General features: G+C 51.0%; 1 protein-coding gene across 4 annotated transcripts in view; it reads left to right on the top strand.

Moving 5' to 3' along the window:
• Positions 1-14,137, top strand: part of Spsb1 (splA/ryanodine receptor domain and SOCS box containing 1) — a 63,852-nt gene that overhangs the window by 45,983 nt on the left and 3,732 nt on the right. The window contains exons 1-2 of one of the 4 annotated variants that reach the window (XR_009377725.1): positions 2,356-2,594; positions 6,419-6,549. Coding sequence is in view for 3 of the 4 variants with exons in the window: in XM_059255407.1 (XP_059111390.1) it covers positions 6,568-7,261 (694 nt within the window). In the remaining variant the exon portion in view is untranslated. Of the gene's footprint in view, positions 1-2,355; positions 2,595-6,418; positions 7,262-14,137 lie in introns of those variants that run through there. The other 3 variants (XM_059255406.1, XM_059255405.1, XM_059255407.1) reach the window with 3 other exon arrangements.

Genomic DNA, 14,137 nt, shown 5'->3' with positions numbered 1-14,137 from the left:
CAGAAAGGTCAGAACTATGGAAAGACTGAGGTCCCCCAGGACATACCACCCATACAGAGCCATGGGGTCTACCCCGGGCCCAAAGCCTTCTCTTCCGTGTGCTTAAATTCAGCCCCACATCCCTAACAAGAGAGCAAGTAGCATTGGGGGGGTGGGGGAGGGGTGGCCTGCTATGACCTGTGAAGCGGCTCACATGGCATTTCCTGAGTAATTATCCAGGTGGCTTTTCTGTCACACAGTCCCTGTCACTGGTCTTGACTCTGGAACAAGAACTCAGACTCCAGAGGAAAGATAGTTCTCTTTTGTGACTCATGGAGCCCTCAGTCTATTGTGCAAAGAATATGCTTTCTCTCTCTCATAAGCAATCTGCTCTCCCTTTGATGGTGTTTTTCCTTGGTTGATCTTTAATCTGATTTTACCTGGAGAAAAACATTGATGGGGAATAACTGGACATGTTTGTTCCCTGCTGCCCAATAAGAGTAACAGATCTGTAGTTAGAGAGCTAGTGCTCTCTCTCTCTGTCTCTCTGTCTCTGTCTGTCTCTCTCTCTCTCTCTCTCTCTCTCACACACACACACACACACACACACACACACACACACACACACACACACACACACACACACGTACGTGCACATATGTAGCTAGAGTTTTTCTGGTCCTGCCTGGCCCACAGTCAGGACAAATCTCTCTCACCCGCCAGTCCCGAAGCCACTCAGACCCAACAAAGTAAACACACAGAGACATATTATTTATAAACTACATGACCGTGGCAGGCTTCTTGCTAACTGTTTATATATCTTAAATTAACCCATTTCTATTCATCTATAAGTTGCCACATAGCTTGTGGCTTACCGGTATGGTAACATGTTGCTTCTCATCATGGGCGGCTGGCAACGTCTCTCTGCCTCAGCCTTCCACTTCCCACAATTCTCCTCTCTGCTAGTCCCACCTATACTTCCTGCCTGGCTACTGGCCAGTCAGTGTTTTATTTATCTAACAATCATCCACAGCGCACATATGTACACCTGTGTACACAGTTTCTTGGCTGGGATAGTTGTCCTGCCTCATGGGAGCTGTGATGGGGATAACAACATTGTATGTCTCCTCTTCATCTCTCTCTGAGGAGTGTCCCTGGTCCTTGGGAATTACCAACACTATAATTTATGACAACTGGTGGGTGCAGTCCTGGGTACTAAGCACAGTGGGATGTGTCCATTATTTGGGATGGCCAGAGTAGGAGCCTTGGTAGGGTAAGAGAGGTGCTAACTAGGACTTTGTTTGGGAGTTGACTAGCCATGAGAGTGGCCGGCAGGTGCTGTGTGGAGGGACATGGTAGTGAATACCAGAGTTTACATTCTGAGCATGAGAACTGCTAAGGGACTCAGTAGGAGCCACCAGCTTCCTGCTCCTCAGCCTCACTGACCACTGGCATCACTACACTCAATGGTGCCCATGTGTGTGCAGGCATGGATGCCTGTCTCTGCAGGCATCTGTCTATGCAGGCATCTGTCTCTGCAGGCATCCTGTCTATGCAGGCGTCCGTGGATGTTGTGACTGGTGGAGCAGGGTGATGGCAGTCCAGCCCTGTCAGCTCTCCGCTGTCTACTTTCAGCCTACAAGAAAACACAAACCCCCTGCTTCCCACCCTTCTGGGTTTGGCATCTCCTGGGTAGGGATGAGGGCTGAGTCCTCCCACCTCTTAGAGCTTTGCCATCTGCTCCCTTGGTAACCTCAGGCCCTGGCACTCATATGGCACCTTTGGACCCTGTAAAGCCTGGGCCTCTGCTTTGTTTCTATAACAGCAGGAAACGGGGGAGGCCTAGAGCCAGTACCTGTACTGGTCCCCACTTCCTACCAATAGTCCCCACTGCTGGACTCCTTCCGGCTCAGTGAAGCCTGTCTGGTCCATTGTTAGCCACAGCTGTGCAGACCCACCCAGGTTCCCTTCCCTCAGCACCCATGGATGACATACACCCACCCCATCCTGAGCTCCATGTCCAGGTATTTTGGGGAGCAGGTCAGCAGTTTGTCACAGCTTTATAAGAGGGGTCAGTTGGCAAACTGTGCCCATGGGCTAAATCCAGCTCTCTGTTTTCTTAAAGTTTTTTGGGATATAGACACACCCATTTATTTACACACTGTCTGAAAAGCCTAAAATACTTACTATCTGACCATTCACAAAACAAGTTCACTGACCTCCGGCTAAGTTAGAGTCCCTCATCTTGGTCTTCTGTAGGATGGCATCCCAGTGCCTGGGTCATGGCCAGAGGCAGTGCTCATCTGTTGAGCCAGGGGTGGTAACCAGGAAGATCGACTCACAGTGATCTTTGTCCAGTGAATGAGCACATTCTAGAACATCAAAAGGAATATGCCAGTTGTGCCAGGTCCTCTCTAGGACATGGTCTCCACTGAATTTCAGAAAAGCATGTGACACACAGATGGCACTCCTGTTAGAGATGAGCGAATGGGAAACTTGGAAAAACCAAGGGTGAATCTTAGATGGTATGTACAAGGCACGGTCATCCTGAGTGAGTTCGGGAGCCTTGGAGACAGGCTTGGGGACACACCCTCCAGGCCACAGCCCAGGGAAAGGTGAGAATGGAAGGGTACGTCTGCATGGGGTGTTTTTAAAAACGATTTATTTTTAAAATTATGTGTATGTGAGCCGGGCGATGGTGGTGCACACCTTTAATCCCAGCACTCAGGAGGCAGAGGCAGGCAGATCTCTGTGAGTTCAAGGCCAGCCTAGGCTACAGAGTGAGTTCCAGGAAAGGCTCCAAAGCTACACAAGAGAAACTCTGTCTCCAAAAAAAAAAAAAAAATGATGTGTATGTGTGTGGGATGGGGAATGTGCACATGAATGCAAGTCCTCATGGAGACCAAAGGTACCAGGTTTCCTGGAGCTGGCGCTACAGTCCGTGTGAACCACCTGGCATGGGCGCTGGAAATGGAACTTGGGTCCTCTGCAAGAGCAGGATGTACTTTGAACCTTTGAGCCATCTTTCTAGCTCCCTGCACGGGCAACTTTAAAGTGGATGAAGGGAGGGGAGCTGGATGGCCTTGGCACCTTTGCATAGGCTAGGAGGTGGCTAGCTATGGACAATAGGACAGTGTCATCTTCAGCCAACAACCTGGACACACAGGAAAGATGAGTCAAGAGTGACTTTAGGATTGCCATAGCAACTGACCACTCAGAAGGTGACGCAGATGATGGGATGGTGGCACATACACAAGAGAGGGCTTGGACCATGTCCTCTAGCCTGCCCTTCTGAGAGAGTCGTTTCACAATACTGTGGATACTTTAACCTGTGCTAACCCTCTCTCCAGCTCCTCCTCCTCACACCCACCCTTCACAGCCGTTCCATGCCTGAGGCTCTCACCTTCCTACAGCTCAGTACAGTGTGGGTGTTAGTGGATTCACTAGACCCTATGCAGGCCCTTGGTAACATCTCAGAACTAGAAGAGCGTGTGGGACTGACCTGGGCAGATATTGGACGCTCTGCTCTCAGGTCGCTTTTTTTGATTGTTCTTTCTAAGGCTACCAAGAGATCCATTGTCATATTTGCTTCATGCTTGCCTGCTTCAGCCTTCACAAAGCTTCATTCAGTGGAGATAGAGTGGGAGCCATAATCTAGCTTGAGGACTGGCAGGCTGTGGGCTGGCCTGTTTTTATACATAAAGTTTTATTGGAATGCAGCCACGAACATCAGTTTGCATGCCTTTCATGGGTGCTTTTGTGCTGTGATGGTGAAGTTGAATAGCTGTAGTCTGGTCCATAAAGCCCAAGACAATTAGCATGGAGCCTTTACACAGAAAATTTGCTGGTTTCTGGTTGTTTTCATCTGATTTCTGCCTGCTGTGATAAAACACTCTGACCAGAAGCAATTTAGGTGAGTAAAGGTTTATTCCAGCTCTGTCACTGAGGAAAGTCAGCATAGTAACTCAAAGGGCTTGAAGCAAAACCACAGATGAGTGATTGAGCCAGCAACGTGAGGCCCTGGGTCAAAACAGTAAGTTTTTAAAAGGGCGAGTGATGGAGTTCAGTGGTAGAGTTCTTGCCTAGCATGTACACAGCTTTAGGGTTTGTTGTTTGTTTTGTTTTGTTTTGTTTTGTTTTGTTTTGTTTTGTTTTGTTTTGTTTTGAGACAGGGTTTCTCTGTGTAGCCCTGGCTGTCCTGGAACTTGTTTTGTAGACCAGGCTGGCCTCAAACTCACAGAGATCCACCTGCCCTTGTTTCCCAAGTCCTAGGATCAAAGGTATGCACCATCACGCTCAGCTACACAGCTTTAGGTTTAATCCTCAGTATCACAAAGAAAGATGAGAGAAACTAGGATTGTTGTGCCTAGACATCCAGAATTTAGGGTCACAGTATCCACAGGGCTTTGTGGAACTGGTGCAGTCCTCAGCTGCAAAGGGACACCTCAGGTCTATGCAGATTTGGGTGCAGCAGTCCTCCCTTGTCTCTGTAGAGATCCCTGTATCTTTGGGATTGGGGGCTGGGGTGGAGGGCATGCCATGTGCTCTCTCTGGCACCAAGAAGGAAGGTATGACCTGACCACAGGATAAGGGCATTGGGTACATGCTCCTACTTAGATCCTTCCCCTGGAACTGAACCTCCAGGAGACCTTTCCACCCAGAAGACATCATTTTCATGGTGGTCTTTTCCCAGCCAAGAGGACAGTAGCTTACGTTGGTCCCATTGCAGACCTGTCCCACTTCCTGGACCTGTGCTCACTAAAGGGGAGACCATTGCTTCCTAGTCCCCAGCTGTCCCTGAGCCTGGCACTCTGCAGCCTTCTCACACTAGATTCCTTCACGTTCCCTTCATCAGCATGACCCTGTTTCCCAGCAACCAACACTCAGTGTCCTCCACCCATCTTCACTGATGCTCATTCTGTTAGATTATGTAGCCAGGAAGCTACCTTCCTCATTATCCTGTTGATCATAGGAGACTGTCTTCAAAGTGGGGAGCCAAAAGTCCCTTCTTAAGTCCAAGAAGGGTTTTGTGGGTTTTTAAATATATGTGTAGCGTGTGTGTGTGTGTGTGTGTGTGTGTGTGTGTGTGTGTGTGTACATGTGTGTGTGTACATGTGCGTGAAGGCTGGAGGACGGCACTGGGTGTCTTTTTCACCTCTCCATCTTACATGTTGAGGGAAGGATCTTTCACTGAATTTACTACTTTAGCTAGTCTGTCTAGCCAGCCTGCTCTGGAGAGAGCCTGTGTCCACCCCCAGGTGCACTGGGACCATAGGTGGGCTGCCACACACACCCAGCTTCTATGTGGGTTCTGAGGATCTGAACTCTGGCTCACGCTTGTGAGGCAGGCCCCTTTACCCACTGAGCCATCTTTTCAGCATTCCAGGTTTGGGTGGCAGAGAGCACCTGCTCATGAGGAGTGCAAATGCTTTTCTGTTTTCCCTGACCCAAAGCTGGGCAGGGAGGGACAGGTCGGGGAGTGTTGTCAACCCGACTCTTGGCCTCCTCCTTCTCCTCCTCTCTGTCACCACTGGAGATCAAGTAGACAGATGTAGTGAGGTCTCCCCTCTGGTCCCTCTTCCCCATCCTCTAACAGATCCTGGAGATGGGGAAGCCAGAGCGGAAAGAAGCAGTGTGGGGTTAGGCCTCCCTCCTACCATGCTGTAGCAGGAAGACTCAAGGAGGAACATTGTCTTCTGTGAAGGGTTCCTTCTAACAAAGCAGTTGATTATCTGCAAGTTAGCCCAGAACCACGTGTGGGTTAGTGGGTGAGCCTTGCCCCTTCCGTGTCCTTCTGAATCCAAGGCCCAGCCAGGGTCCTTGAAGAAAGCCTTTTGATGGCTCCAGTCCAGGTAGGGTACAGACCTCTGGGCCTCAGAGCCTGGCTGAGTGTGCTTGCAGTTCCTGAGTTGAACTGCTGTCTAGATCAGGATTTCCTCCCTGGGGCGACTTGGTGTCATGACTGTCAGAGGTGACTGTGCTGGAGAAGAAGAGGGACAGCTGGGCTCGGCATCTCCATCTGCCTGTGCTGTGGTCCGGATTCTGTGCAGGGAAGCAAAGTGGTGTGCATCCCTTCATTCTGACCAAGGTGTCACTGAGTTGAGGCTTCCTCCAGGGTCTGTGCTGCCACCTTGGCCTTTTGACTGTGAAACACCACCAACAAGCCCAAATGGCATCTCCTATGTCTCAGACTGACCCAGCACACTGAGAAAAGTTCTCAGTCCCCAAGCCCACCTCTGCCTCTCCACACAGACCATGGGGCAGATGGCCCCTTTACCTTTGTGACAGTGTAGCCACAGGGACGAGGACGTTTCATTCTGTGCCAGGGTTCCAAGCTGCTGAGACCTATTGGTGTGTATAGCTCTGTGTTCCTCTTTAATCCTTCCCCTGCTACTGCACCCCTCTCACCCACAATCCTGTTTTTCTTTCCATCCACTAGGCAATACTGAATGCTTCACAACCTTCGGAGATCGCCTAGCAACCTTCCTTAGGAATTCTGTCTGGCCCTGATTAGAAATCTGGAATCAAGGCCCCAAGATTGATGAGTTTGCCTTGGGAGTCATTGAAAAGGTGAAACCAAAGGTCAACATGGGTCAGAAGGTCACGGGAGGGATCAAGACTGTGGACATGCGGGACCCCACATACCGACCTCTGAAGCAGGAGCTCCAGGGTCTGGATTATTGCAAGCCCACCCGGCTGGACCTGCTGCTCGACATGCCCCCCGTGTCCTATGATGTCCAGCTGCTCCACTCCTGGAACAATAATGACCGTTCGCTCAATGTCTTCGTGAAAGAAGATGACAAATTGATCTTTCACCGGCATCCGGTGGCCCAGAGCACAGACGCTATCAGGGGCAAAATTGGGTACACACGTGGACTGCATGTGTGGCAGATCACATGGGCCATGAGGCAACGAGGCACACATGCTGTGGTGGGGGTGGCCACAGCGGATGCCCCTCTGCACTCTGTTGGGTACACAACCCTCGTAGGGAATAACCACGAGTCCTGGGGCTGGGACTTGGGGCGCAACCGTCTCTACCATGATGGCAAGAACCAGCCAAGTAAAACGTACCCAGCCTTTTTGGAGCCGGACGAGACATTCATTGTCCCTGACTCCTTTCTTGTGGCCCTGGACATGGATGATGGGACCCTGAGTTTCATTGTGGATGGACAGTACATGGGAGTGGCTTTTCGGGGACTCAAGGGTAAAAAACTGTATCCTGTAGTGAGTGCCGTCTGGGGCCACTGTGAGATCCGCATGCGCTACTTGAACGGACTTGATCGTAAGTGTTCCCTGCTTTGTCTAAAGCAGCGTTGTCGTTCACATCCCTAGGGCCCTGGCTAGTTTGTGGAGTTACTAGATTTAAAATGTCTTTAAGGAGATAGCCCAGTGTTTGTATCCATACAGGCTGTGTGTCTTAGTTAGGGTTTCTATTGATGGGAAGAGACACCATGACCACAGCAACTCTTTTAAAGGAAACATTTAATTGGGGTGGCTTACAGTTTCAGAGGTTCAGTCCATTATCATCATGGTGGGAAGCATGGTAGTGTGCAGGCAGATGTGGTGCTGGAGTAAATCGCTGAGAGTCCTACATCTTGAAGTCAACTGAGACAATGGACGGTATCGTGAGCATAGGAAACCTCAAAGCCTGCCCCTACAGTGACACACTTCCTCCAACAAAGCCACACCTCCTAATAGTACCACTTTCTATCAAATTATGGAGGCCAAATTCATTCAAACTACCTCATCATTCTTGACCTCTACCTGGCTAAATGAGAAATTCTGTCCAGAGCCTGCTGGAATCCCTGGCAGTGCTTCATGTATAGCGGATGGATGGATGGATGGGTGGGTGGGTGGGTGGGTGGATGGATGGGTGGGTGGATGAGTGGATGGGTGACTGGCTAGATGGATGGATGGGTGATGGATGGGTGGGTGAGTAGGTGGGTGGCTGGGTGGGTGGGTGGGTAGATGGATGGATGGGTGGGTGATGGAGTAATAAGCAGATAAATGAATGAATGAATAGTTCTTCTTATTCTCTGATTGACATGCTTCTAGCCTTTAGCTGTAGTTGACCATATTCTAGCACAGTAGCCAATGTCACCGAATGAGCTTTGTAGCCTTGGGGATGCTCCTGGCTTCTTAGATAGTAAAAGTCAGGGACCTTTATCAATTCTGTCCAGATTCTGAGTCTTCGTCTCTCAGAGTGCGACACTCCTTTGCACTATAGTCTTGAGAAAGACTTGCTTGGTCTTAGAATGGGGGCTCTGCTGAGTCAGCGCTGACTCTGCCTGCCCTTTGGGAAGGGGTGTGGCCGTTCTCTGTGCTGAAATGCTGGTGGCAGGTGCAGGCCCGTGACTGCCCAGCAAGAGTGCAAATGGGAGCTGTGTTCCAGAACCATCCACCCCATGCCAGCCACTCTCTGGGAGTTCATTTCCTACAGGGGTGTCTCCTGTGGTCTGCGTGTTCCATCTCCAGGAGGGGATGAGCCAGAAAGCCCCAACCACCCATGGCTGTTTTAAAACACTGGCACTCTAAATCCTAGCCCCATAGTGATAGGTGTGGCTCTCACTGATGTCAGGAGACAGACCTGGACTATCCTGTCATCTCCGACCCTGCAGGATCCCTAAGTCTGCCTCACCCCTCTCTCAAATCAGTCTTTGGAAGACACTGGAATGTGAGAGTAGTCAGACACATGAGTTAACTCCTGAATCTTCCAGAAGCCTCTTCCTTTTCCTTTCCATGTTCTACCCAGGCTTTTCCTGGACGATGACGAGGAACCCATGTTGGGTGGAGGCATCTGCACTTGCAGAGTCCCTGCCTGCTCCATTCCCTGGGCAGCCCAACACAAAGGGTATGGCACTCCTGGCACATGTGGCCGAGTGTGCCCCTAGAAGGGAGCCTCCCTGCGGAAGTCATCTCAGGCCTAGACCAGGGAACTAGCAGAGCAAGTTCTGTGGGTCTGTTACAGGAATAAGTGGCGTAAGTCCACAACCAAATTTGCAGGGATGGGTGGAGATTGGGACTCCTGGATCCAAGTGTCCTGGTTTAGGTTCTCAGGGAACCCTGGCTCTGGGCCTGCCTCCCTCCTCCCTGCAGAGGAGTGGTCAGTAATGCCCCAGGGGGCGTTATGCTCCTTCACTGCAGACTGACAGATGGGAGGATTGCTGGGGCTCCTGTTGTCTCCCAGACACCAGATCTGGGCTCCATGCGATTTACCTAACCGTGTCATTCGGGAACAGGCCTGCCAATATTTTCATGAGCCCTGAGAATTTGCATGGTTTCCTTGTATCCCAGCTCCCATACAGCATACCGATCCATAGCAGTCAAGAGGGGCCTGGGGTGTGTTTGCCCTTGGCCAGCTGTGTGTGGCTCATATGGCATTTTCATCAGTGGCATCCTAGAGGCCTAGACACATGTCCGGTGAACAGATGGTACTCTGCTCTGCATCAGGTGGAAAGATAAAATACCTGACAAGTGAAACGAAGGAAGGAAGGAAGGAAGGAAGGAAGGGTTGCTTTGGCTCGCAGTCTGAGGGCTACATCCATCATGTGGGGAAGGTATGAGACAGCTAGTCATATTACATCCATAGTCGGGAAGCAGAGAAAGATGAATGCTCGCCTTTTCTTTTTCCTTCAATCCAGAACTCCAGCCCTACTGGAAAAGTCTAAAGAGGTTGGGTGCGAGTGTGAGGATGGGAATAAGCTGTTGGAAACTGGCCTCACTCAGACATCTGTCATGGCAGCTAAGATCCAGATAGACATAGAATGTCACATCAAGTTACTTCCTGGTCAGTGATACACACTCCAGGCTCTCTTCAGCTTAACTGAGTGCCAGACAATGCCAAGACCCTTGGCCTCCCATTTCCCATAGTCCTGGCTGTATGTGGTTGACTTTGGAAGACGCAGATAGGAACATAAATATGGCCATTTCCTTGGATGCTGAGCAGGACATCTGAGGGTGGCATGTTATCATTATCCCTGCTGCCAGGGTAGAGTAGGAAGAGTTGGCATGTGTTGGAGCCATCACCTGCTTACACTGACACCTCAGAGCATTGTTGAGGGGCGACTCATGCCTTACAAGGATCCCTTGACTGATGATAGGCACGAGTGGGCGCCATGACAGTTGTGGGGTAAGAGATAACTGGGCTTGAGGCAAAGCAAGAGCTACAGAGGTGGTCGAGGCAGCCGTATTCTAGAATGCACACCTCAGTAGATTGTGTCTAAGAAATGAGAAAGCATGTCAAGGATATGACTCCAGGTGTTGGGCCTGAGCAGGTTGAAGGATGTGGCTGCAGTCAGAAAGATGGGAACACTGTAGGTAGGGAGGAACATGTGGGGTGGAAGTTAATCCAGGTGGACCTACGAGCCTGGAGTTTGAGACACAGGGACTGGCAGGGGAGTTCGTCCGTGTATAGATGGCATTGAAAGCAGTGGGTCTTGGGCTAGGGGTGTTGCTTAAGGGTAGCAAGCTTGCGTAAGGCCCTGAGTTTCATCCCCAGCACACTTAAAACAACAACAAATACACCATGACCCTGGATGAGAGCACCCAGAGGGATGGAGAGCCAGGCTTGAGGGCTGACACTGGACTCTGTTAGGAGGGGGAGGCCCAGGAGAAGCAGGCCATGAGTCCAGAGAGTCCCAAGAGATGGTATTGTGTGCCAAGGGAAGAAGGAGTTTCGAGAAAGACAAAGTAATGACAGGTCAAGAATGCTGACAGCTGCCTTGGCAACAAGAAGTTGTTGAGGACCTCGCCAGGAGTCATGTGGGTGGAGCAGGGTTAAGGCCTGGTGCCTGGTGGAGGAAGAAGGATGCTATACTCATTTCCTGGGGCTGTCGGAACAAATTACCCTGAACCAGGCCTTTAAAACAACAGAGATATATTCTGTCACAGTTCAGGAGGCCAGATGTCCGAGATGGAGCTGTCAGCAGACTCCGACCTCGCGGGGGCTCCAGGCGAGCGTCAGTCCCCTGCCGCCAGCAGGCCTGGCTGTTGGCCCTTAGTTTGTAGCTGTCCTCCCCGCCTGCCTCTCTCCACTCCTGGCCAGTTCCCAGTGTGAGTGTCCGCCCTCTCCTGCTGATGCTCTGGGGAGACTCGTCACCCTGCCCTGCCAGGACTTCCTTCAGAGAGTGTCACACCACTAAGAGGTGTTCTAGTGCCTCTCTCAGAAACTCTGGCCTCACGAGGGCAGCAGGTGCTGAGAGTTTGGGGGGCAGGGACCAAGAGCACCTGTATCATTTGGAGAGGTGTCAGTTGAGTATTTTCACTGCCAGCTGCTTTTAGGCCAGCCGCAGGTACCATGGGGGTGAGCACCATCATTGAACTGGAGTCCTCTCTCCGTGTGACTTGATCCTTTAAGTCATAGACTGGTTAAACAACACTTGCCTTTTTTTTTTTTTTTTCAGTTGTTTCCCATTTGTGCATATGAATGTGTTTGTGAGGGGGGTGCATGTGCATGGGTGCATGTGTAGGGGGGCATGTGCATGGGTACATGAGTGGGGGTGCATTGCAGGGGTGCATGTGCCCGTGGAAGTCTGAGATTGATGTCAGGAAGCAGCATCCTCAATAACTTCCACCTGACTCGTTGAGGCAGGTTTCTCAATCAAACTCAGAGCTCACTGATGTGGCTAGTCTTGCTAGCCAGCTTGCTTGGGGAACCCGTCTCTCTATCTTCCAAGGCTGGAATTACAGGCAGATTGCCGCGTCCACTTGGCATGTACTGGGTCCTGGGAATCCAAAGTCCGGTCCTCATATTTGCACAGCAAGTGCTTTTCTTAAGCCATCTCCCCAGCTCGAACGGTGCTTTTGAAGCTTCAGTTGACTCAAGTTTTTCTCAGAGTACCACAGGAGTCTCAGGTTTGGGGCTCTGGGACTGTGCAGCTCTGACTAGGCCACTAGGAAGCTGTTCCTCTTAGAAATGCAGAAGTTGGCATGTGGACTCTTCCAGGTCCTCAACCCTCTGCTCCTGGAAATCGTGTCTATTTTACTTCCTGGTGTCTTTGCTGCACATTCAGCCCCCACCTTATCTGTCATTCATATAAACAATATCAGTGGCCACCTCGGCCTCCTGAGACGAGTGTAAGTGGCCAGAGGCTCCAGCCAACAGGACATGTACCCACCAGCTCAGTGGAACAGCAGTGGACACTTGGGCTATGGATGGAGCAGGGAGCAAGCCTGTAGCTCTTGGCCGGAAGTACTGAAGTGGGAGGGACTTTCCTGGGTCCTGGTAGTGCCTAATTAAAATTGGAACAATGTCTCTTTCCATGATCCATGCATTCTCATCTCTGCCCAGGCTTTGAAAAGCAGGCAGAGCACAGCTCTGTGTACTGTTTCTTCTACGAGGGTGGGGAATGGGGCCTGTTTGTTCTTGTTCACAGAGTGCCTGGTTCACTCTGATTATGTTTTCAGCCCTTAACGTATCACCACAGCCTTTAGCTGCCCTTCCTGTAGCTGGTCCTGGAAGGCCCCACAGCTCGTGACCATCTCACAGAAACTCCCCACCCCACCCCCTGTGTGCCTGCTTTCTGCACGGGTGAATGAGGTGTCTACTGCATCCCTTCAGAGTCCTTGGTCCTTAGACCTTGGGCTGCCCATCTCTAGGTTGGGGCACCAGTCCTCCCAGGTCCACAGCACATGCTCCATGCACCATGGTGGCGGTGGTGGTGGCAGTTGCAGTGTCAGTCCTGAGTCACGGGAGCTGGCGCAGGGACTTCTTCAGTCCTAGTCCTCTGGTTTGGAAACTTTCTTCATGGGTATCTGTGAGGTGGCCTGAAACTCACAATGCCAAGGGGTACATGGTGGGAATACCGTCTGGGCTGGTGAGGCTCTTGGGCCACATTCCATGATTCCTGGTGCTTCTTCAACTGCCCTCCAGCCCTTGGGGAAGCCCCTCTACCCCCCAAGTGGGGCTGAGCCACATCCTCCCGGAAGACTACGCTGGGCAGCCCCAGGCCCTTTGTCCCAGTGACACCAGATGGTGGCATTCCGAAGCAGAGGGGAGGAAACACAGAGGGTCCCCACTCTGCCCTGCAGGAGGGCCATCTTACAGCCGCCAGGTGCTGGCCAAAGGCTGCGGTTAAGCCTTCTGGTTTCAGGGTCTAGCTGGCCATGGATGGATGAAACTCCTTTGCTTTCTCCTCCTGCCTCCAGGCTCAGGTGATTACTCTGCATTGTCTAGGAAAGGATCTATTGCAAAGCTTCCCATTCAAAACCATTACTGCTTGGGTTTCTCTCCTGAGAGGCTATGGCTGCAATTTTCCGTGTGTGTGTGTGTGTGTGTGTGTGTGTGTGTGTGTGTGTGTGTGTGTGTGTGATGTGTACATGTGTGAGTGCTGGCACACCCATGCCACCAAATCATACTCAGGTCATCAAGTATGTGCAACAAACACTTTTACACATTAAGCCACCCCATCAGCTCAGGTTTATTCTGTGGGCAGGGTGTGAGTGAGTGCATATGCACATGTATGTGAGTGGGTGCATATGCACGTGTATGTGAGTGGGTGCATATGCACATGTATGTGAGTGGGTGCATATGCACATGTATGTGGGTGGGTGCATATGCACATGTATGTGAGTGGGTGCATATGCACATGTATGTGGAGGCCAGAGGGCAGCCTCAGGTATCATTCCTGGAGTACTTCCTTCCACCTTGCTCTCTGGGACCTGGGACTCGCTAGTCAGTGAGCCCCAGGAATCCTCGCATGTCTGCCTCCCAGCACTGAGATTCTGAGTGTGTGCTGCCATGCCTAACTTTTTTCATGTGCTCTGGGAACTGTCCTCATTCTTTCATGGCAAGCACCTCTAGACTGAGTCACCCACACACACACACCCACACACACACACACACACACACACACTTTGTTCTTTTCCGGAACAGCTGGTGTAAAGTACAGTTTAGGTACCATATTCTAATTCATCCATCTGAAGCACCCAGTAGCTTCACTACAGTCAGCATCAGACCATTCTCCTAACCCCAAAGGATCCTGCACCCATTGGCAGTCTCCATGTTCTCTCAGACATAGAACCCAATCTTCAGTAATGTTTAATGTTATTTATATGGTGATAGGGTCTGAACCCAGGGCCTTGCACATGCTAAGCACATGCTCTACCACTGGGCTACATCTCCAGCCCTTAAAGGGGTTATTTTTAATGTTTTGAGGCA

The sequence above is a fragment of the Peromyscus eremicus genome, chromosome 2 (assembly GCF_949786415.1).
Source record: "Peromyscus eremicus chromosome 2, PerEre_H2_v1, whole genome shotgun sequence".
In the NCBI taxonomy this organism is placed as follows: domain Eukaryota; kingdom Metazoa; phylum Chordata; class Mammalia; order Rodentia; family Cricetidae; genus Peromyscus; species Peromyscus eremicus.
Note: the sequence above shows the minus strand (reverse complement) of the source record. Positions and strands in the feature narration are given on the sequence as shown.